This window comes from Macaca mulatta, chromosome 11, assembly GCF_049350105.2.
Source record: "Macaca mulatta isolate MMU2019108-1 chromosome 11, T2T-MMU8v2.0, whole genome shotgun sequence".
NCBI classification, from domain to species: domain Eukaryota; kingdom Metazoa; phylum Chordata; class Mammalia; order Primates; family Cercopithecidae; genus Macaca; species Macaca mulatta.
In genome coordinates, this window is record NC_133416.1 from 21,036,142 (window position 1) to 21,058,871 (window position 22,730).

Below are 22,730 nucleotides of genomic sequence, written 5' to 3' on the forward strand. Positions count from 1 at the left end.
TATGTGCTCAGTCACTATGAAGATAGAGTAGTGTAATAGGGAAACTGAGAGTATAATAATGTCAGTAGTAGGAGGAAACAAAGAAGTAAAATAAAATAATGCTTGAAAACATTGTTCACAAAACAATAGGAAAGCAAGATATTGTATTCTCAATATAAAATTCTCAATATTGCATTCTCAATATAAAATGATATAACATGTTTTAGTATATTTGCCTTTCTGTCTCAGTCCATGGGGAATAAATTATGACTGAGGCTTCCACCCTACAGAATCAAGGGAACTTAATTCATCCCATTGGGTTCCAGGTGATTTTTGCATGTTAAAGAAGCACATAGAATGCTGACATCTTAATGTCCCTCACTGATGCTGACATTCTCTGAAGGTCACGTCTGTTCATTTATACTGCAGTCAAGGGCTGTGGGTATGGCAGTATCTATAAAGAAAAGTGCTGAGGGAATAGTGGATGGATTGTTATCTTTGCATGCTGAGGGCTGTCTTACTGACTATACTAAAGCTGTTTGGAGACAATACCTGTCCAGCAACTGCTGAAATTGTCAGGTTTGGGCTATGTAAGCTGAGGCCAATAAGTGCAAAGTAAAAAGATGTCTGATTTCTGGGACTGGTGTGAAGAAGGTGAATATTGGAAGCAGCAGACTTTCAGTAGGAAACTCCTAAATGTATCTGCTATGAAATCTCACAGGATGGGTTAAGATAGAAGTATTAGCAGAGGCCTGTCATGAGAGCAGAAGGCAAAGAAGCCAGGCATGTACAGGCAGAGAAGGTTTTTTTGTAAAGGTGTAGTTTAGCACAGCAAGGCTTAATGAATATTGTTGCCCATCATACTCATCGCTGCATGGGGACGTAAGACCAAAACCACCAAACATAGCTTGCAGTTTTCATCACATCCACATTTGCAAATGTGCTAATTAAAGTACTACCCTAGAGGCCCCAAGGAGAGATGTTTTTATCTTGTTTTGTGTCTCTTTTAATCTCCATTGGTCAGTATTTACGGAAAGCAAGGCTAAAGAAATTCCAGGCACTACATTGTTTTTATATTGAATTGAATTAAAATCTAATGGGAGAAGGTATTTACATCATCAAACAGGAAATACCGTTGTGAAATCACATAGCCTAAAAATACTCCAAGTGAGACTATTTCAGCCATCTTCTAACACTGGAGTTTCAAGGAGGTGAATCCTGTCTTGTTCCAAAATAGTCTCGAACTAAAAGAAGCTAAAGTTATAGATGTAATACCTTCTCCCAAGGTATCATCCTGGTAATTAACTCAGTTGATTTTGCACAGTGAATATTTAGGGTACCATACCTTCCTGAGATGTATAATCTACATCTCAATTATTATTTGCCCTTTCTGGACAACAAAATAAATAAAGTAGTGCTATATTAATAGATGCCAAATCATCAAAAAGTAAATGTGGACACTGAGGAGCCTCGACGTATTAGCTGCCACACTGAAAATCACTGTCTTAGTCATTCAACAAATGTTTATTGATTGCCTACATTTTATACTCTCTGGCCAGGGGTGCCAAAATAGTACCTGGTAACCAATTGTTTTATAATAAACTGGGAAGATTTTAAAAGGAATGTTCAGAGCCCCATCCTTAAACATGCTGGTTCTAAAGGTAGAAGGTGATATATTAGGTATCTGTCTTGTATTTCAATAATTCTAGTGATTCAGATGCACAACCAGGTCTGGGAAACTCTACCCTAGAAAGTAGGAAGCTGAATCAGACACAATGCTGCCATAAGAAGCCTGCAGTCTTTGTCTATATTCTATCTATGTTGATAGGCACCAGTGGCCTCATAAAGACTTTTATAACTTCACACATTGGGTTTTTTTTTTTCCTCCCGTATTCCAAAAGAATTTTACAGTACTTGGGAAAATATTCATTATATGAGTTATATTGTGATAGAACAGTAATGACGTCATCAGATGTTGCTGAGCATTAATAAGCAGTGTGACCTGACTAATCACTCATGCTCTCTGTGATGCATAATGTAGTCAGATTTTAATTATCTGCAAGTAGGTTAGTCCTCATAAAAGCATTATGCATCTCCATATGTTTACGGACACTTGCCTAAGTCAGTTTGTTTATATTCAGGAAATAAAAACATAATTTTAAGATTAAATGAAACATTATTGGCCTAAAGATCATATAAATAATTCCAAACCAAATCCTGTTATTTTCAGATTTTTAAAATGTTGTATTACTGATACAGCTCCCTTTCTTCATATGTATTAACATAGTTATCTACATAAACATTAGAATTTATGTAGTCTATGTGCCATAAATAATTTTACTATTTTAAGTGATATGAACTGCTTAGATGTTTTCATGCATTCACAAATTTTCTTTTCTCTTGTTAATAAAACAAGAGATTTAACTTGAATCTATACTATTTATGCTGAATACTTCCGTAATAGAATAATCTGCATCTCTGATTCTAGAAATTTTCTCCTAAAATGTTTTTCACATTTTATAGTTGATTGTCTTATGACAACATAGGAAAAGTAAAGATAATCCTATATACTTCTACGCTAAAACACACCCCAATTTTAGTTATATGATATATTTATTTATAACAATTATAAAATTATTTTATATCACTACATAACTTTGTAAAGACTAAATTTTTACTGACACTATATGTAACACTCTTGATTAAGAGCTTTAAGTTGGTTGCAGACAAGAAATTGGAGAGATTAAAAATAATGCAATATATACTTTACTCTCATTGAGTTTACAATACTATAATAAATACAGACATAAATATAAATAATATATGACAGTGAGTGGAAAAATGGAAGAAAAGGAAGTAGAAAATGTAGCTTTAACATGAAATCGTATCACCTTAACTTGCTAATATCAAATATTATTACGTGCCCTTCTAGTATCATTCTTAATTGCAAGCAGTCTTACTTTTGTCAAGGGAATGAGATAAAGAGACTGCTTTAAAGTCCGGAATTGGTTAAGTCAGATGGGCAAGAGGTCTCTGGGGATTTGTTCTAAAGATACAAGAGCAGCCCAGGTGGAGGGATGCCTATAAATCTCTGAGATCTCTCTGTCTTTCTGTTTGTCTGTCTCTCTCTCACACACACACACGCACACAACTGACAAAAGAAAATGGACTATCCCAATACCTTTTCTAATGGAGTTGATCAGTTTAGATATCCTTGTTCCATATCTACCTGGCTTATTTTTTAGCTTCATTCTTTTCCTCAAAATGGATTTAAACTTTTTTTCTTTCAGTGTTTGTAGTTCATTCAAGTTCATTCTCATAGTGCTAACAAGAATTCCTTTTGCTTCTTTAAATTTTGCTCTGTTTTGGTGGAATTGTGTTGTGGACTAAATAAGATCTTTATAAAGAGTAATAGAAACGGCCGGGCATGGTGGCTCATGCCTGTAATCCCAGCACTTTGGGAGGCTGAGGTGGGTGGATCACGAGGTCAAGAGATTGAGACCATCCTGGCCAACATGGTGAAATCCCGTCTCTACTAAAAATACAACAATTAGCCGGACATGGTGGCGCACACCTGTAGTCCCAGCTACTCTGGAGGCTGAGGCAGGAGAATTGCTCGAATCTGCAAAGTGGCAGTTGCAGTGAGCCGAGATCATGCCACTGCACTCCAGCCTGGCAATACAGCGAGACTCCGTCTCAAAAAAAAAAAAAAAAAAAAAAGAGAGTAATAGAAATATGTAATAAAAGTAATAGCAAGTGATAGCAGTACCTAAACAAATGTGCACCCATATTTGAGGTTAGCTGAGACATTCAAACAGCTGTTGTTTTTTTAAATTTTTAAAGCCATATTCACTGTGAACTTCAGCTCTTCTCAGTATTGTTGTTCATTACCAGAAGTTCCCTAAAATAAGAAATTGATATTACTTAAGTTTTAAGCAGTGTTTTTTTTTAAAGCAGAAATAAAATGTCAAAATAAATCCAAATGGATAAATCCTATCTTAATAGTGAGCATATGTTTCTTGTTCCCTGCTTGCTAAACCCAGATGTTAATTACTACATTTGTCACTACATTGCTCTTTTCTTATTTGGAGCTAGCTGAGATTATGTTGCATGCAGGATAAATGTCATATGTGTACCATCAGTAAAGCCAAGATTACTTTACACAGTCTACTAAAATGCTGATGACATTTTAAACTGGAAATGTAAAGGATTCTTTAGAAGTTCACTATTCTTCATAGTGTCATTCTTCCATGTGACTCTAATATGAATATAGTGGGTTGAACTACATTAAAGACTGGACATTCTGACATGCTGCTTTATTTAAAAAAAAGCAATAAAATAAAATTACTGTTCAACTTTGATTTAAAACTCTTATGGGAATTCATTTTTAAATTCACATTTTTACAGCACTTCATCGTGTTTGAGAGAGATAGATTTAGCTTATTGTTTTAACTCACTAAAACTAAATCTTGCAGCCAATTCTAGATGTTGGCTGAACAGTTAATAAATGGGAATGCTTAATGTGCTATTTTTAAAGAAAGAAAAAATTGATCTCACTGTTATATTACATTACTTCTGGCCTTTGCAAGTACTTTAACTCTGCAGTCTTTGATAACGAGAATATGTTCAGATGACATAGGAAAAGCACTTAGGTTTTAGGTAACTTTGAATTGACCAACTCTCTCAAAAAATCAATCATATTAAATTGTAAATGACTTAACATAATTGGCAAACAGAATATTAGTAAGAACTCTGAACTTAAACTATGAACTGATGCAGATTTAATTTAAAATTATTCAATTGGGTTTCAAATTTGTTCTTTATTGATTGCATTGTTAAATTTAAAAGCACATTATTAGACATTGAAAATCCTATATTAGATAAACATATCTACTCTAACTGTGAAAAAAATACACACACACATATATATATATATATACACACACAAAACCTCACAGAGCACTTCATTTAGCTTATCGCATTTACCTGAGTCATTGATATCAAAGGACAGTAACTTTAGATCCCCTAAGAGAAATCCCAAATGTTTATTTATTTATTCACCAAATATGCAACACTCTACATAGGAGAAGTGTTCCAAATATCTAACAACTCTTAGCGCACAAGCACTGACCTAGTCAGGATGTTTGCCAACCACTAAGGTGCCTTTATGGCGTGACAAGCTTGCATTGGCTGAACATTTACTGTGATGGCAAAATCTTGGGAATGGAGATTGGGGCAAGTAGGAGACTGAATCTAAACTCACTGCATTTGAGTTGCCCATAGGCTTCCAGAGATGTCAAGTGGGAAGGTGGATTCATATATCTCGAGTTTAGCTGGGAGGTTAGGCTGGAAATATTCATAATGCTGTTGTCAGCAAATAATTGATTATCAAAGGCATGAGACAGGATGAGATTACTTAGGGTGAGAGTGTAAATATGAAAAAGAAGCAGTCTGAGGACTAGACTCTGCAGAACACCAATTTTAAAACTTGAAGAGATACAAGAGAATCGACAAAGGAGGCTAAGCAGGTGCAACCAGTTGGACACCAGAAGACTGTGGTGCCTGGAATTTCAGAGAAAAGCGAATTTCAAAGAAGAAGGGATAATAAGCTGTGTCAAATGCTACTGATGGTCAAAAGTTGAGAATTGACCACTGGATTAAGCAAAAATGGGTATGATTAGTGAAATGAAGAAAAACAGTTTGAAAGCAGGATGGCCAGGACGGCCAGCTAGAAGCAGCTAGTGTGCACAGCTCTCATGGAGAGAAATAGAAGGGCAAGGAAATTCAGCACCTGGGACTGAAGCATCCGGGTTCACACATTGGGATTCATCAAGAAAACAAGTCAACCCACAGAGAATGGAGAAAAGCAACAACCGCCTACTGAGAAGTGACACAAAAACAGGGGAGCTTCCCCAGCTCAGGGAAATGGTAAATGAGTGAGCAAACCCCAGGAACCACAGTTCTCCCATGGATTTTGCAACCCTTGGGTCAGGAGATCCCCTCGTGAACCCACTCCACCAGGCCCTTCAGTCTGACAGACTGAGCTGCGCAGAATCTCCGCGGAGCAGCCACTAAGACACACGCGAAGCACCAGGAGTTTTAGATACCGGCTTCCCAGCAAAAGTGGCCGCAACTCTGGCAAAGTGAGAGGTTAGACTCCCATACATACCCCTAAGAAAGCGGCTGAATCCAGGGGGCTGAGCAGCAATGGTGTGCAGGCTCCGCTTCCACAGAACCTGGCAGGATGAGACCCACTGGCGGAGAATTTCAGTCAGGCACAGGTAGCAGCATTACACCTCCCCGAAACCGAGCTCCCACAGCGAGGGGTGGGCTGCCATCTTTGCTGTTTTGCAGCCTGAGCAGTTACTGCCTTCAGTGCAGCCACTCTAAGAGAAAGCAGTCAGACTGCTTTTCTTTTTCATGTGGGACCCGGACCCCTCTTCTCCTCACTGGGCAGGACCTCCCAGCTGGTATCACCAGCCACTCTCATCAGTGTTTTCTAACTGGCCGTGGTTCCAAGCCTCTCTGGCACGAAGCTCCCACAGAGAGGGACAGGCGGCCATCTTTGCTCTTTCACAGCTTTAGCCGTTGTTGTTTTCAGGCGCTAGAGAGTCCGGGGTGACTACAGGCTGGACCAGGCCTGTGGCACAGCACAGCAGCTCTGTGGAGAAGCAGCCAGATTGCTTTTTCACATGGATTCTGAATCCTATTTCTCTTCACTGGGCAGAATCTCCTGACTGAGGTCTACAACCACCCCTGTCAGTGTGTTCAGGCCAGCAACAAGTCCGTATGTCCCTTGGATACAGACAGAGCTCCCAGAGACAGGGGTAAGCCACTATATTTGCTGTTTCAAAGCCTTTGCTGTTGGTACCTGCACTGTAGGTGCTGAAAAATCCAAGGTGACCGGGGACTAGAGCAGACCCCCAGCATACTGCAGCCCTACAGAAAAGTGGCCAGACTGTTTGTTACATGGGTCTCCAGCCCTGTATCTCCTCAGTGGGTGGGACCTCCTGGCCTGAGTCTCCAGCCATTCCTCGTTAGGAATATCGAGACAGTAACAGCTCTGCCACTCCCTGGGACAGAGCTCCCAGTGGGAAGGGTGGGTTGCCACCTTTGCTGTTTTGCAGCCCTTGTCCTGCTGTCTCCAGGCTCTGAAGAGTCTATGGGGATCAAGGGCTGGTCCAGAGCCCAAGCACAGAGCACCCACTGCACAGAAAAGTGGACATACTGTTTGCCACACAGGTCCTAGTCATCACTTCTTACTAAGCAGGGCTTCCCAACCTGGGACTCCAGCACAACTACCCTTCCCCTGGCTGACCACTTTAATCAGAGGCAGCCCGCTGGTTAAAGGAACACCCACATGCAAAGATAAGAAAAAAACCAATACAGGAACTCCAGCAACTCAAATGGTGAATTATGCCCTCCAAATTATTGCACTAGTTCTCCAACAAGGGTTCTTAACTAGGCTGAGTTGGCTGGAATAACAGAAATAGAATTAAGGATATGGATAGGAAAAAAGATCATTGATGCTCAGGAGAACAGCAAAACCTAATCCATAAGAATCACAATAAAATAATACAGGAGCTGATAGATAAAATAGACGTATTTTTAAAACCCTAATAGATCTGATAAAGCAGAAAAACATGCTAAAGTATTTTACAATGCAATTACAAATATTAACAGCAGATTAGGCCAAGCTGGGGAAAGAATTTTGGAACTTCAAGACTGGCTCTCTGAAATAAGAGGGTCGGATAAAAATAAAGAGAAAAAGAATGAAAAGAAATGAACAAAACCTCTGAGACATATGGAATCATGTAAAGAAGTCAAATCTATGAATTATTGGCATCCCTGAAAGGAATGGGGAGAAAGCAAACAACTTGGAAATATATTTCTGAATATCATCAATTGAAAACTTCCCTAACATTCCTAGAGAGGAAAACAGTAAAATTCAGTAAATATAGAGGACCCCTGCAAGATTCAACAGAAGATGATCATCCCAAGACACATAATCATCAGATTTTCCAAGATTGAAATGAAAGAAAAAATATTAAAGGGAGCTAGAGAGAAAGGGAAGGTCACCTACAAAGAGAACACCATCAGGCTAACAGTGGACCTCTCAGCAGAAAATCTATAAGCCAGAAGAGGCTGGGGGCCTGTATTTAACATTCTTAAAGAAAAAAAAAATCTTCAACCAAGAATTTTATATCTAACCAAATTAAGCTTTCTCAGTGAAGGAGAAATAAGATCCTTTTCAAATAAGCAAATGCTGATGGAGTCCATTACCACCAGACCTGCCTTACAAGAGATCTTGAAAGGAGCACTAAATATAGAAAGGAAGCATTATTATCAGATGATACAGAAACACACTTAAGTACACAGACCAGTGACACTCTAAAGCAAACATACAAACAAGCTGGCATGATAACCAGCTAACAATACAATGACAGGATCAAATCTACATATAACAAAACTAAACTTGAATGTAAATGGACTAAATACCCATTTACATTACACACAGTGCCATTTACATATAAAAAGCACAGAGTGGTCTACTGGATAGAAAAGCAAAACCCAATGGTATGCTATCTTTAAGAGTCCCATCTCACACACAGTGACACCAATAGACTCAAAATAAAGGGATGGAAGAAAATCTACCAAGCAAATGGAAATCAGAAAAAAAGCAAGAGTTGTAATCCTAATTTCCAGCAAAATAGGCTTTAAACCAACAAAGATTAAAAAAAAAAAAAAAAAAGGCATTACATAATGGTAAAGCATTCAATTCAACAAGGAGACCTAACTATCCAAAATATATATGCAGCCAACATAGGAACACCCAGATTCATAAAGCAAGTTCTTACAGACCTACACAGAGACTTAGACTCCCACACAATAATAGTGTGAGACTTCCACTGACAGTACTAGACAGATCACTGAGGCAGAAAATTAACAAAGATGTTGAGGACCTGAATTCAACATTGGACCAAATGGATCTAACAGACCTCTATGGAATTCTCCACCCAAAAACGACAGAACATACATTTTTCTAATTGCCACATGGCACATACTCTAAAATCAATCACACAGTCGGACAGAAAGCAAGGCTCAGCAAATTCAAAATAACTAGAATTATACCAAACACATTCTCAGACCACAGCAAAATAAAAATAGAAATCAAGACTAAAAATATTGCTTAAAACTATGCAATTACATGGAAGTTAAATAACTTACTGCTGAATGGCTTTGGGGTATACAATGAAATTAAGGCAGAAATCAAGAAGTTCTTTGAAACTAATAAGAACAAAGATACAGCATACTAGAATTTCTGGGACACAGCTAAAGCAGTGTTAAGAGGGAAATTTATTGCACTAAACACCCACATCAAAAAGTTAGATCTCAAAGTAACAACCTAATATCACAACTAAAAGAACTAGGGATTCAAGAGCAAACCAACCCCAAAGCTAGCGTAAGAGTAACCAGATAAGAAATAACCAAATAATAAGAAATAACCAAAATGAGAGCTTAACTGAAGGAGATCAAGACACCAAAAAAAACTCAATCAATTAATCTAGGAGTTAATTTTTTGAAAAAATTGGTAAGATATATAGGCTGTTAGCTAGACTAACAAAGAAGAAAAGAGAGAAGATCCAAATAAACACAATTAGAAATGACAAAAGGGACATTACCATTGACCTCACAAAAATACAACCAACCATCAGAGACTTACTTATGAGCACCTCTATGCACACAAATTAGAAAACCTGAAATGGATGGATAAATTCCTGCACACACACACACCATCCCAACACTGAACCAGGAAGAAATTAATTCCCTAAACAGGCCAATGATGAGCTCTGAAAGTGAATCAGTAATAAATAGCCTAGTAACCAAAAAAGCCCAGGATCAGATAGATTCATAGATGAATTTATCAGATGTATAAAGAAGAGCTGTACAATTACTACTGAAACTGTTTTTGAGGAGGGACTTTTCCCCAATTCATTCCATGAGGCCAGCATCATCCTGATACCAAAGCCTGGCAGAGACACAACAAATAAAGAAAACTTCAGGCCAATATAACATTGATGCAAAGATTCTCAACTAAATATTTGCAAATCAAATCAGAAGGACATAAAAAAGCTAATTCACCACAATGAAGTAGGCTTCATCCCTGGGATGAAAGGTTGGGTCAACATATGCAAGTCAATAAATGTAATTCATCACATAAACAGAACTAAAGACAAAAGCCACATGACTATCCCAATACATGCAGAAAAGGCGTTTGACAAAATTCAACATCACTTTATTTTAAAAACTCTCAATAAACTAGATACTGAAGGAACCTATCTCAAAATAATAGACGCCATCTATAACAAACCCACAGCCAACATCATACTGAATGGGCAAAAGCTGGAAGCATTCCCCTTGAAAATCAGCACAAGATAAGGATGTCCTCCCTCATCACTCCTATTCAACATAGTATTAGAAGTTCTGGCCAGAGCTGTCGGGCAAGAGAAATAAATAAAAGTCATCCAAATAGGAAGATAGGAAGTCAAGCTATCTCTGCTTGCAAATGACATTATACTATATATCAAAAACCCCATTGTCTCAGCCCAAAAGCTCCTTAAGCTGATAGACAACTTCAGCAAAGTTTTGGGAAACAAATCAACATACAGAAAGGAGTAGCATTCCTATACACCAACAAAATCAAGCCAACAGCCAAATCAAGAATGAAATCCCCTAAGAATGAAATCCCTTTCATAACTGCCATAAAAAGAATAAAATACCTAGGAATACAACTAACCAGAGAGGTGAATGATCTCGAAAATGAGAATTACAAAACATTGCCCAAAGAAATCAAAGATGATACAAACAAATGGGAAAAACATTCCATGCTCATGGATATATTGGAGCTTGCAGTGAGCTGAGATCCGGCCACTGCACTCCAGCCTGGGCAACAGAGTGAGACTCCATCTCAAAAAAAAAAAAAAAAAGAAAGAAAGATTAATATCATTAAAATGGCCATACTGCCCAAAACGATTTGCAGAGTTAATGCTACTCCTATCAAGCTACCAATGACTTTCTTCACAGAACTGGAAAAAAACTATTTTAAAATTCATATGAAACCAAAAACCAACAACAACAACAAAACAAAACAAAAATGCCTGAATAGCCAACACAATCCTAAGCAAGAAACAAAACTGGAGGCATCACGTTACCTAACTTCAAAACTATACTACAGGGAGACAGTAATTAAAACAGCATGGTACTGATTTTTAAAAAAAGCAGACATATATACCAGTAGAACAGAATAACAAGCCCAGAAATAAGGCTGCACACCTATAGCCAACCATTTTTGGACAAACCTGACAAAAGCAATGGGGAAAGCACTCCCTATTCAATATATGCTGCTGAGATAACTGGCTCACCATATGCAGAAGATCAAAACTGGACATCTTCTTTATGCCACATACAAAACCCACTCAAGATGGAATAAAGACTTACATACAAAACCCAACACTATAAAAACCCTAGAAGACAACCTAGACAATACCGTTCTGAACACAGGAACAGGCAAAAATTTCATGATGAAGGCACCAAAATCAATCACACCAAAAGGAAAAAATTGAAAAATGGGATCTAATTAAACTTAAGAGCTTCTGCACAGCAAAAGAAATAATTAACAGAGTAAACAGAAAACCTACTGAATGAGCGAAAATACTTGCAAGCTATGCATCTGACAAAGGTCTAATATCAACATTTATAAGAAACTTAAATTTACAACAAAATAAAACAACCCCATTAAAATGTGGGCAAAGGACATTAACAGACACTTTTCAAAAGAAGACATACATGTAGCCAAGAAGCATAGGAAAAATTACTCATATCACTGATCATTACATAAATGCAAATCAAAACCAATGAGATACCATCTTACACCAGTCAGAATAGCTATTATTAAAAAGTCAAAAAATAACAGGTGCTAGAGAGGTTATAGAGAAAAAGAAATGCTTATACGCTGTTGGTGGGAGTGTAAATTAGTCTAAGCATTGTGGAAAGCAGTATGGTGATTCCTCTAGGAGCTAGAAACAGAACTACCACTTGACCTAGCAATCCCATTACTGGATATATACCCAAAGAAATATAAATCATTCTACCATAAAGACATACACGTGTAGGCTTATTGCAACACTATTTACAATAGCAAAGAAATGGAATCAACCCAAATACCCTCAATGGCAGATTGGATAAAGAAAATGTGGTACATATACACCATGTAATACTATGCAGCCATAAAAAAGAGCAAGATCATATCCTTTGCAGGAACATAGATGGAGCTGGAGACCACTGTTCTTAGCAAACTAATGCAGGAACAGAAAACCAAATACCACATGTTCTCATTTATAAGTGGGAGCTAAATTATGAGAACACATGAACACATGAACACAAAGACAGGAACAACAGACACTGGAGTCTACTTGAGGGTGGAGGTTAGGAGGAAAGAGAGGATCAGAAAAAAGAACTACAGGGAACCCATATAACAAACCTGCACATGTACCCGTGAACTTAAAAGTTTTTTTATAAAAAGAAAGAAGATTAAAGTTGTAATCAGGAGATCTATTTATGGATCTATTAATAAATTAGATACGATGTTAAAATTAAAAAAAAAAGAAAAAGAAAAACAGTTTGATGGGAATCTTAGGAACAAAACCTTGATTGGAATTGCTTAAGGGAGAATGTAAAGAGAGGAATTGAGATAGACAGCAGAAAACCATCCTTGCAGGAGCTTTGCTCTAAAGATAAAAGTGTGTGCAGAGAAATGTAGGTCAAAATTTTTCTTTATTAAAATAAATTATAGCATCTTTATGAATTCCAGTGAACTATGATAAGTAGGCAAGTGCAATAACAGGAGGTAGAGGGCAGTGTAGTCAGTAGACACGCTATTCAAATCTGGATTTGTTTTTGTTTTGTTTTGTTTGTTTGTTTGAGACAGAGTCTCGCTCTGTTGCCCAGGCTGGAGTGCAGTGGCCCGATCTCGGCTCACTGCAAGCTCCGCCTCCCGGGTTCACGCCATTCTCCTGCCTCAGCCTCCCGAGTAGCTGGGACTACAGGCGCCCGCTACCACGCCTGGCTAATTTTTTGTATTTTTGGTAGAGACGGGATTTCACCATGTTAGTCAGGATGGTCTGGATCTCCTGACCTCGTGATCCACCCGCCTCGGCCTCCCAAAGTGCTGGGATTACAGGCGTGAGCCGCCATGCCAGGCCAAATCTGGGCATTTTTATGAAGGAAGAAAAAAATAGAGGTTAGAAGAGCAAAGAAATGCAAACAGGATGCCTACCCCACCTTCTTCTGGGACAGGATTATTAAGAAAATGAGAGGGACCACAGGTACCATTTCAGAGACTTAAAGGGGAAGAGGAATGGAACACTCAGAGAATACAATGTGTTTAGCACATAAGGAATTTTGCCCATGGCATTCTCTAAGGCTTATTGCTGTCTTTTCTTTTTTCCACAATGCTCCATTTTCATCTTTCTTAAAACAAACATGATTGCAATGCTTTTCTTCTTTACATTGATAAATAGGTCAATCTAGCCTTAAGCTAGAAGAGGAATGTGCTCTAGCTTCCCTACAAAGTTCTCTCTTGCTCTCTCCTGCCTGTCCCCCATCAACACTCTTCACTTCTATAGTCCATTTTCAGTGGTCACATAAGTGAGCCTGGACTTAGTAACTACACAGTCCCAGTTTTGTTTGTATTGATTCTCTCTGGTATCCAACTTTCTCATTTATAGAATACAGTAGTTCAGTTCAGAGGTTTTTTTTTTTTAACCTGGGAAACTACAACCACTTGAGGAATTAAGCAGAAAAGAAACATTTTTCATAATGTGAGATTCCTCTAGGTATTTCAGGACACTTAGGATAAGTGACCTTGCCCATTAATTTCTAGCTGTATCCTCCAGTCCTTGACACAACGAAAAGTATGGCCACATACTTTCCAAACACCTCATATTCTAGGGTTGATAGATATAATACGGGTCACCCAGTTAAATCTGAATTTTCCATAAACCATAAAGTTTTCAGTAAAAGTATGTCCAAAATATTGTATGGGCACCCTCTGTTTTTATTACTCTAGTTGGTAACCCTACATATGGGGAACCCTCCTGCATACATCATAGACTATGTGAAAATGGCCCCTTAGAGTTGTGCAGTGTCCAACCTACACTACCAAATGTGGCAACAGTGTTTGGAGGTCTATACCGTGGAGAACACTGGCATAGGTTATTAATGAGAGCAACCATAGCACTGATATTTCTATAGATCTTCAGACTATCTATTGGTAGTCTTCAGACTATCTATTTAGCAATATGCTAAAAAGCTGTTAGATGCATACATATAAGCAAAGTCAAGTCTGAGAAAATTTAAAAGTTGATCATTTTGAGATCCGGTAATATTAATTTTTGTATCTTCTTTATCTCTTTTATTGATTTATCCCTCTCTTGACTCTGGATCTTGTTTGTTTATTCCCAGGAGAGAAAATAACCTTGTTACAATAAGAAGTTAGTATTTAGTCAACTACACCCAGAATTATAAATGAGGACTTGAAGGATATGACAGTGTAAACACAAGGGAATAATTAGCTAGTAGTGACATTTCAGACACTAATTGGAAAGATTTCTTGCCTACTATTGAAGTTTAATAACCATTGGATGATGAGGGCAAAATGTCACCAAAGAAGAGTAATTGACTAGTTGTCAAAAGGCCAAAGAGGGTCAAATTTCCTTAAACAGATTCTGCAGTCTGAGGTTTGATTTTACGCTTTCAAAATAAAAAATCTTGACTTGGTCATCTCCTTGAATATGAGTCCATTTCTTAAAAGTAGACTTCTATTAAACAAGTTCACAAGAGATCAATTCACAGATGAAAATTGGCAACTGACTAATTTACAATGATACATAGAAGAAAATTGGTGACTAATTTACAACGATGCATAAACTGCTATGCAGATAAGAATATCTGCATTTGAAACTGATGTATTCTACATTGAAGACAGACATCAGTTTGTTTCTGTTAACTAGTATTTATTGTAATAAACACTGTTTTATTGAAGAGAAGCATAAGTGAATAAGTCACAGTCTCTCCACTTGTATTTTACTAAGATTAACAAGAATAGAGAAAAGAGAACATAACAAACCCTGGGCAAATGGGTGCATTGGGGCAGAAAAGAAAGAGAAAGGAGAATGTAGGAAGACAAAGAGGTGAGAGACCATGACACTTTTGAGAAAGTAAACATAATTCAGCAAAGGTAAGCTTGAAGCACCAGATGAGAAAGGGTGAGAGAAGAACATAGGGAAACAAGCAAGATCCCACTCAAGACCAGTCTTACAAGCTTTGTTCAGCAGTTGGTCTGTTTCTTAAGAGTAATGCAGAATCACTACAAGTTTTAAGCAGTTAATGATTAGATTTTCATTTTGAAAGATCTGTTGAGCAATTGTGTAGAGAATGGATTGGATTAAAGGGTAGCAAGATCAGTATTAAGGACCCAAGACAAGCATCAAGGCTATAACATAGATGAGAATTGATGATGTTGGAACTAGATGATATTAATATACCTGGAAGGAGAAGATGGATAGGTGAGATATTTAGCAGGTACAATCCACAGAGTTTAGCAATTAATTTCAGGTATGGGGTGAGGAGAACAGAGAAACCAAGTAGGTACACTCTATTTTGAACATGGACATAAGAGAAGAAGCAAATTGAGGTGGAGGAAAGGAAAAAGTATTTAGTGGCATACTTTTGTGGTTTGATTTGTCCTTAGAAGAGTCAAGTGAACCAATAAAAAGATATTTTGAGATAGAGGGCTTCGGTTTAGGAGACAAATCTGGAATAAATGTTTAGATTTATGCATCGTTATAGATGTCACCAAAGATCATAGTATCACTCAGAAAGGATACATTAGAGTAATAAAAGAGATGAGCCTAGAAGTTAGAAACACTTAAACTTAAATCATAAGCAAAAGGAAAAGGAGTCCACAAAAAAGTCTCACAAGTGATGGCAAGACTAAGGGAAGACAGTCACTTGGGAGAACATGTAATATAAAAGCAAAGAAAAGACAGAATTCACTAAAAATGGAATAGCTATATTGTGACAAAGGAAATTCCCATTTGTTTTGAAATATATATATGTTTTTTTTTTTAAGAGAGGGGTTGTGAGAGAAGATAATTAGAGCATTTTTCAGAGGACATTTAGTGGCAGAAACCTGAATGTAGTTGATCATAAAGTGAGTAGAAATTGAAGAAGTAGAACCAGTGTGAGCACAGACAATTCTTCCCAGAGGTTTATTTGCATCAGGGAAGAGAAAAATAACACACAATTTGCAAGGGGCATTAATGACAAAATTCGATTTATGTGTGAGTATACTTTGGGTGGTTTGACTCACCTGTTTGTTAGTTTTTAAAATGGACAGAATTGACCATATTTTATGTTAATGAGGAAAAAGGGAAGAAGGGTGAAGTGGCTAAAATATAGATGGGAATCTTCTACAAGGTTCCTGAGGAGGAACTAATAGAATCCAAGGCACAGATAAAGGGCTCAGCATTAGATGGTTTGCCAGGACTGCCATAACAAACTACTAAAAATTGGATGGCTTAAACAACAGCATATTATTGTTTCACAGTTCTGGAAGCTAAAAGTCTGAAATAAAGATGTCTGCAGGGTTGGTTCCTTCGGATGGCTATGAGGAAAGAATCTATTCCAGGTCTCTCTCCTTGGCTTGTAGATGGTCGTCTTCTTCCTATGTCTCTTCACCTTGTCTTCCTTCTATGAGTGTGCCCAAATTTCCTCTTTTTATAAAGACACCAGTCAATTGGATTAGGGGCCCACTCTACTGCAGTATTACCCCATCCTAACTTAACTCATTACATCAGCAATGACTTTATTTCCAAATAAGATCATGTCCTGGAGTACCGGGGATGAGAACTTTAAGATATGAATTTGGGAGGAGGAAATAATTTAACTATAACAGATGGAAAGACATATTTTTTTCCATTGTAAGAGGATGGAAAGCTGTGTGTCTGTAGATTTTATGGTAGGAAGTATAGGAATTTCCATCTGCCTTTTATTTTCTTTGAAGTAGAGATAGTTGTTAGCAGAGAAGGAGTCAGAGTTGGAAGTTAAAGTCTCCTGGGGAAGAGTAGAAACAGCCATTGGACAGTGAGAGAAGAGAACAGGGAGGCTCTAAGGCAGCTTTGACAGCTACAAGGGTATCAACCTATGAAAGGTAGTCCAAGGAAATAATCAATCATTCTTTGGTGCCCTTTAGATAATAATATAAGATCTCATGGAGAGGGCTACTTTTGGCCATATAGTAGCTTACAACAAAATGTGTGCCAGTTTTACTAAGGAAAAGCTGTTCCCAGACTTCCCAGTTAGCTATTCATTTGGAGATCAGGTTAAATGCCAATTTGTTTGTGATTATCCCTATTTAAAAGAGAAACATGCTTCTCTGTACATAGTAAAATTATATATAACTAGAATTTTTATTAAAGTAATAATCTGTTTTCTCCACTTAATTGTATTCTAAAGAGAGAGAACACCTTATGCATCTTTCTGTCTTGAAATATCCCCTGACATTCCTTAGTGCTCTGAGTGTAGTCAGTACTCAGCGAGTATTCCTAGAATTGAACCTTGAGTATTGTTACTCACTAATTGTTACTCACTAAGTGAGCATCTGTGTCCCACTCAGAGTAATTTTTCTCAGAAAGGCCATCCAAGGATACACCTTGTTTTCAAAAATTGAGATGTGAAATGCATGCATATTTGTAAAATTCAAGAATGTGGACATTTATGATGAGGTCCAAGAGCAGAGCACACTTGAACCTCTTGAAGAAACAGAAAGTAATCTGACCTCCAATCACACAAAAGTTTAGTTTAACTTAACGGTAAAATGATAGCATTGACCTAATAAACCTTTCTAATATACTCTCTGTTTGTGAAATCTACAACAGGTATCTATTTTAAAATGATATACATGGCAATTGTGTGTAATAATGAATAGGAGTAACAAATATAAGAAATGAAGAAATATTATGTTTCGTTTTGTTTTTCAGAGTGATTGTGTACTTAGCTTTTTCCTCTCCGAGGCTGTGCAACAAACAGTTGAAGAATCATCACTTGTGTACCTAGGTGAGTAACTTTGTCATTATATTGTGTGCAGTGATTTTCAATATAATTGGACGAAAAGATATCACAACTATTTTTTTTCAATTTTTCAATTAAAATCTCTTTTTAAGAGTAAGCCTTTAATACTCTTTTGTAACCATTTCCATAGCATAAACTTGAATAATCCAGATTTTGAAAAAATAAAACATGAGATTGTAGAATTCTCCTAAAAAATTGTAGAATTCTAGAGGTGTGGGGCTTTGATGAAAGGTTGACTCTATTCTGTCACTAAAGTCTCTCAAGAAAATTGTTTCTCTGTGTTTCAAGAAATTAAACTGCAGACTACTGTCAAATCTTTTTTATTTTGATTATAATATTATTTCTTTGAAAGGTATTTTGAAATACATTTGCACACATTAAAAATTTAGCATTATTAGTGCAAAAACTAAAATGGTTGAGAACTTTTTTTTGATTTCTTACATTATAGAATATTCAAGATTTGTTTCAGCGGTGATGAGTGACAAAAGATTTGATTCTCAATACATTTAGATTACAGGCTACATATTAAATACAATGTATTATCTTAAAACAACAGAACTCATATTTCCTAGCACAATGTGCAAACTATTACAACAAGCAAGGATTAGCTGGAAGTTATTCCCTCTTGTACTAATCAAATTATTTTCTTTTTCACGTTTTTGAATTCTTAATTCTTTTGTCACAGAACATTAGCTGGTTCTAAGCAAGAAGCACAATACTTATTTTAAGCACTATTCCTGTCTGTTGAAAATAAGTGTATGTTGTTAAATGATTACATGGTGAAATCATTCGAGTATATTAAAATGTTGGTTTACCTAGGAAAACATTAAGCAAAAAACTCAGATTTCACCATTTTACTACCTCTGCCAGTTAATTAAGAGGGCGGATTCCAGATACCTATGTATCTAGGCACATGACTTAGAAAAATAATAGCGATATTTAACTCTAAATCTGGGAGATACTAATACTCTTTGCCTTTACTCACTAACTAAATATGCCTTGGGAGAACAATTGAGGAATTTAAGGAATATATCTTGTTCAAATGCCAATTCAATCATCTCTTCTCTACTTAAACCTTCTCTTTGGCTTCTGATTGCCCTTAGGCAAGGCCAGCTGTATCCACTTGTGACCTGCACAGTCACACAGGGCAGGGTGCTGAAAAAGTTCTTGCACTTGGTTTAATACTCTGCTGCCACTGTCTTGAAATTCTTAATAAGTTTTGAAAAACCATCCCCACATTTTTATTTTGCACTGGGCCCCACCAATTATGTAGCTGGTCTTGGCCTTTGGATAAACATCAAAACTCTCATCATGGCATTCCAGCAGAATATGGTCTTTGCTATACACTCCTAGAATGTTACTTCTTCAAAACACTTATTGCCATGATAATTCTCGCTTGTGTGTTTATTTGTAGACTAGAAATCCACTGGGGATAATCCATGTCCATATGGTTCGCCATTGTATCCCTGGGGTCATGTACAGTGTCTGGGCTACTATAGTTGTTCAATAAATAATTACTGAATAAATTATTGATGACAAAAAGAACAATTATGGTGGACACCTGGATATTCTCTATCAAGGTAGCGTGGCATTTGTAAAATAATTTTCGATTTTGGTTTTTTCTTTCTTGTCCTTATCAAAATGATGCTATTCCACCCAAACTGATTACTTCATATGTAAATGTCCTGGCACAAGAAATTCAAGGCCTCCCAACCACTAAAATTACCTTAACGTTATCACTTGGAATAAAAAAATCTACAAATTATTACACTAAATATTATGGATACCAGACTCAACAAAGCAGTAACCAAAAAAGTTGCTGGATTTTAATTTAAGTGTGACATGATCCTATATATTCTCCCAAAATTAATATAGCCCACATACCAAATAATACCTCCACAAAAAATAAAATAAAATTATCTACTCACATCTACTACATAGCTTTGACACACAGAAGATAGATATTTGTCAAGGTATGGAAATAATAACATAGGTAATGGAGTAGAACATGATCAAACCCAGCAATTGTCAGGGTTAAGAGGATGAGTTAATGAGCATGATTAAGCACCATTAATAATTACAAATGATTGCAAACAGAAGCTTTCAATCATTACCTCATACACTACCTCCCATTTGAGATGTTAATTTAAAAGAGAACTTGAGGCCATGCTGTCTACATGGCAGGGTCTCACTAGTTAATGGTCTAGCTACTTGCTCTGGCAGAGCCCAGATCAATTATCCATGGGTTGAAGTATGGTACTCAGGTTTTCAATTAAAATGTTAATGATGTGAAAGGCCAAGCAGTGTAAGAATAGAACTATTTAAAAATAAATACTTGTATTAAGTTGTTTCTGAAACATTCAGTTGAAAGCTTTGAAATAGTAGCCATTTTGCTATGTTGTATGACCTCATGTTTTTAATTAGAAAAATATTTTAGACTTTTGCATGTCTCTAATCTGGGAAGGAAAAGATTAAAAAATGATGAGTTAGAGGGTTTTCTCTAATTACCTCATCTCTAACATCTGGGCGTGAAGAATATAACTAAAATCTAAGAAATCAAGCAATAAAAAATCTATATCTGTGTTAGGGAAACACCAAAAAAACAAGAAAAATCACAATATCGAATATAATTGGGTGATAGATGAAATAGAGTGAGAAAGATTGTGTACACTAATTTCACCTTTGTCTTTACTCACTTAGGAAACAAGTATTGTCAAAAGAAATAAAAAGTCTAATGCTATTAAATAAAGGCAACTGCTAAAACAAAAGTAGCAACTTTCTTAGGTATCATAAATACGTGAAAATAAAAGCAAATTACTTAGCAAAAGACTTCCTTTAAAAATCATAAAAATAATAATATAAAGCATTAAGACAAACCTAAGAGAAAACTAATCTATTATATTAATAAGTATAAATGGGCTTAACTCATCTATTAAGGAAGTTCTTTTTCAAACTGGAATAAAAATGCAAATTATAACTCTCTGTGAAAACACACCTAAAACAAAGTGATGGTAAAAGGTTGAAAATTAAAATACAGCCATGGGTATATTAGGCAAAGCAGAGAAAATTCAATCAGAGGTCACAATCTTGACGAAGAAAAGGAGGAATTTAGGCTAAAAAGCATCGACTTAAATAAGAGAATTTTATAATGAGTACAATTCTCAGTAAAGATAGGCACAGTTATGACTACATAGCAAATGATATGACAGCCACATATATAAAGCAGAAATTATTGAACACACAAGAAGAAACACACAAAAACACACTGGTAGTAGGACACTCTAATTCACGTCTTGATTTATGAAAGCCCAAATGGAAAAAACTAAGTAGATTTATAGAAAAATAAAGTAATTAATAAGTCAAATTTTTTATCTTGAAAAAAATGTATCTTCTCTTCAAATGCCTGTGAAAGTTTATAAAATAGATGATATATTTGACTACAGAAAAGCTCAATAAAGTCCAAAAAGTAAAAATAATGTAGTTGAAATTCTTTAATCATTTTATCACTTTAACGAAGTGAAAATGTAATGGAAATTTTCAAAAAACTAGAAGACAGGTTTAGGAATTAAAAAAAAATCTTTTGAACAACTGGTGAATCAAAAGGATTACAAAAAAAATTTGCTAAATTTCTAAAGACTAGCGATAGGGAAATACTACATCTCAGAAACCATGAAAGATAAAACTATGCTCAGAGGAAAATTGGAATAAGAGTTACAAACCAAATGAAACAAACAAAAAAAGGATATAGATAAAAGTAGATTTCAATTAGTTAGAACAAAGAAAACAGTGGAACAAATTAGAAGTAGAAAGTAAACAATAAAATAAATAAGTCACTATCTAACCTAATCAAAAATGGGGAGTAATACAAGTACACAAATATTAAAACAAAAGGAAATGCAAGAATTAACCATAGAAAGATGAAATTAAACAATTCCAGAAAATACATTTGTAAATCTGTCTGAAATTGATAATTTTCTAGGAAAACAAAATTTACTTGGCCCAGAGAAGATAATTCTAACAAGATTAAGTTTGATAAATACAATATAATGCTTCAAAATGCAAGCAAAACTTTTACATTTTTAAAAAAGTACCAAGTTCAGATGATTTCCAGAGGAATTCTACCAAACTCTTTAAAAGCAGACAATTTCACTGTTACCTAAACACTTCCAGAGCAGAGAAAAAGAAAGAAAAATTTCCATATTACTTTTATGATGCACAAAAAGTATTTATACCAGTAGCTTCTAGGATTACAAGGGTGGCAAATAAGAAATCACAGACCAATCTCACTTATGAATATCAATGAAAAATTCTAAATACAGTATTAGCCAAAATAATCCATCAGCACACTAAAGGAATATAATTCACCATGACAGAAATGCAAGAACAGTTCAATATTAGTACTATGCATAATATATAATACATATTATCATATTGATGTATTTAAGGATAAAAATCACATGGTCACCTCTATAGACCCTGAAAAGGCATTTGATAAAATTGAATGAACTTTCTTAATAAAACAACCAATAAAATAAAAATTAAAAAAAATAAAATCCTGT

The 22,730-nt window shown here is 36.1% G+C and overlaps 1 protein-coding gene across 9 annotated transcripts in view; it reads left to right on the top strand.

Annotated features, from left to right (window-relative positions):
- The window catches only part of PIK3C2G (phosphatidylinositol-4-phosphate 3-kinase catalytic subunit type 2 gamma), a 423,460-nt gene that overhangs the window by 347,082 nt on the left and 53,648 nt on the right, over positions 1–22,730 (top strand). For all 9 annotated transcript variants that reach the window (XM_028829285.2, XM_028829284.2, XM_028829283.2 and 6 more), the window contains one exon: positions 18,081–18,156. In XM_028829285.2, coding sequence (XP_028685118.2) covers positions 18,081–18,156 — 76 coding nt within the window. The remainder of the gene's footprint in view (positions 1–18,080; positions 18,157–22,730) is intronic.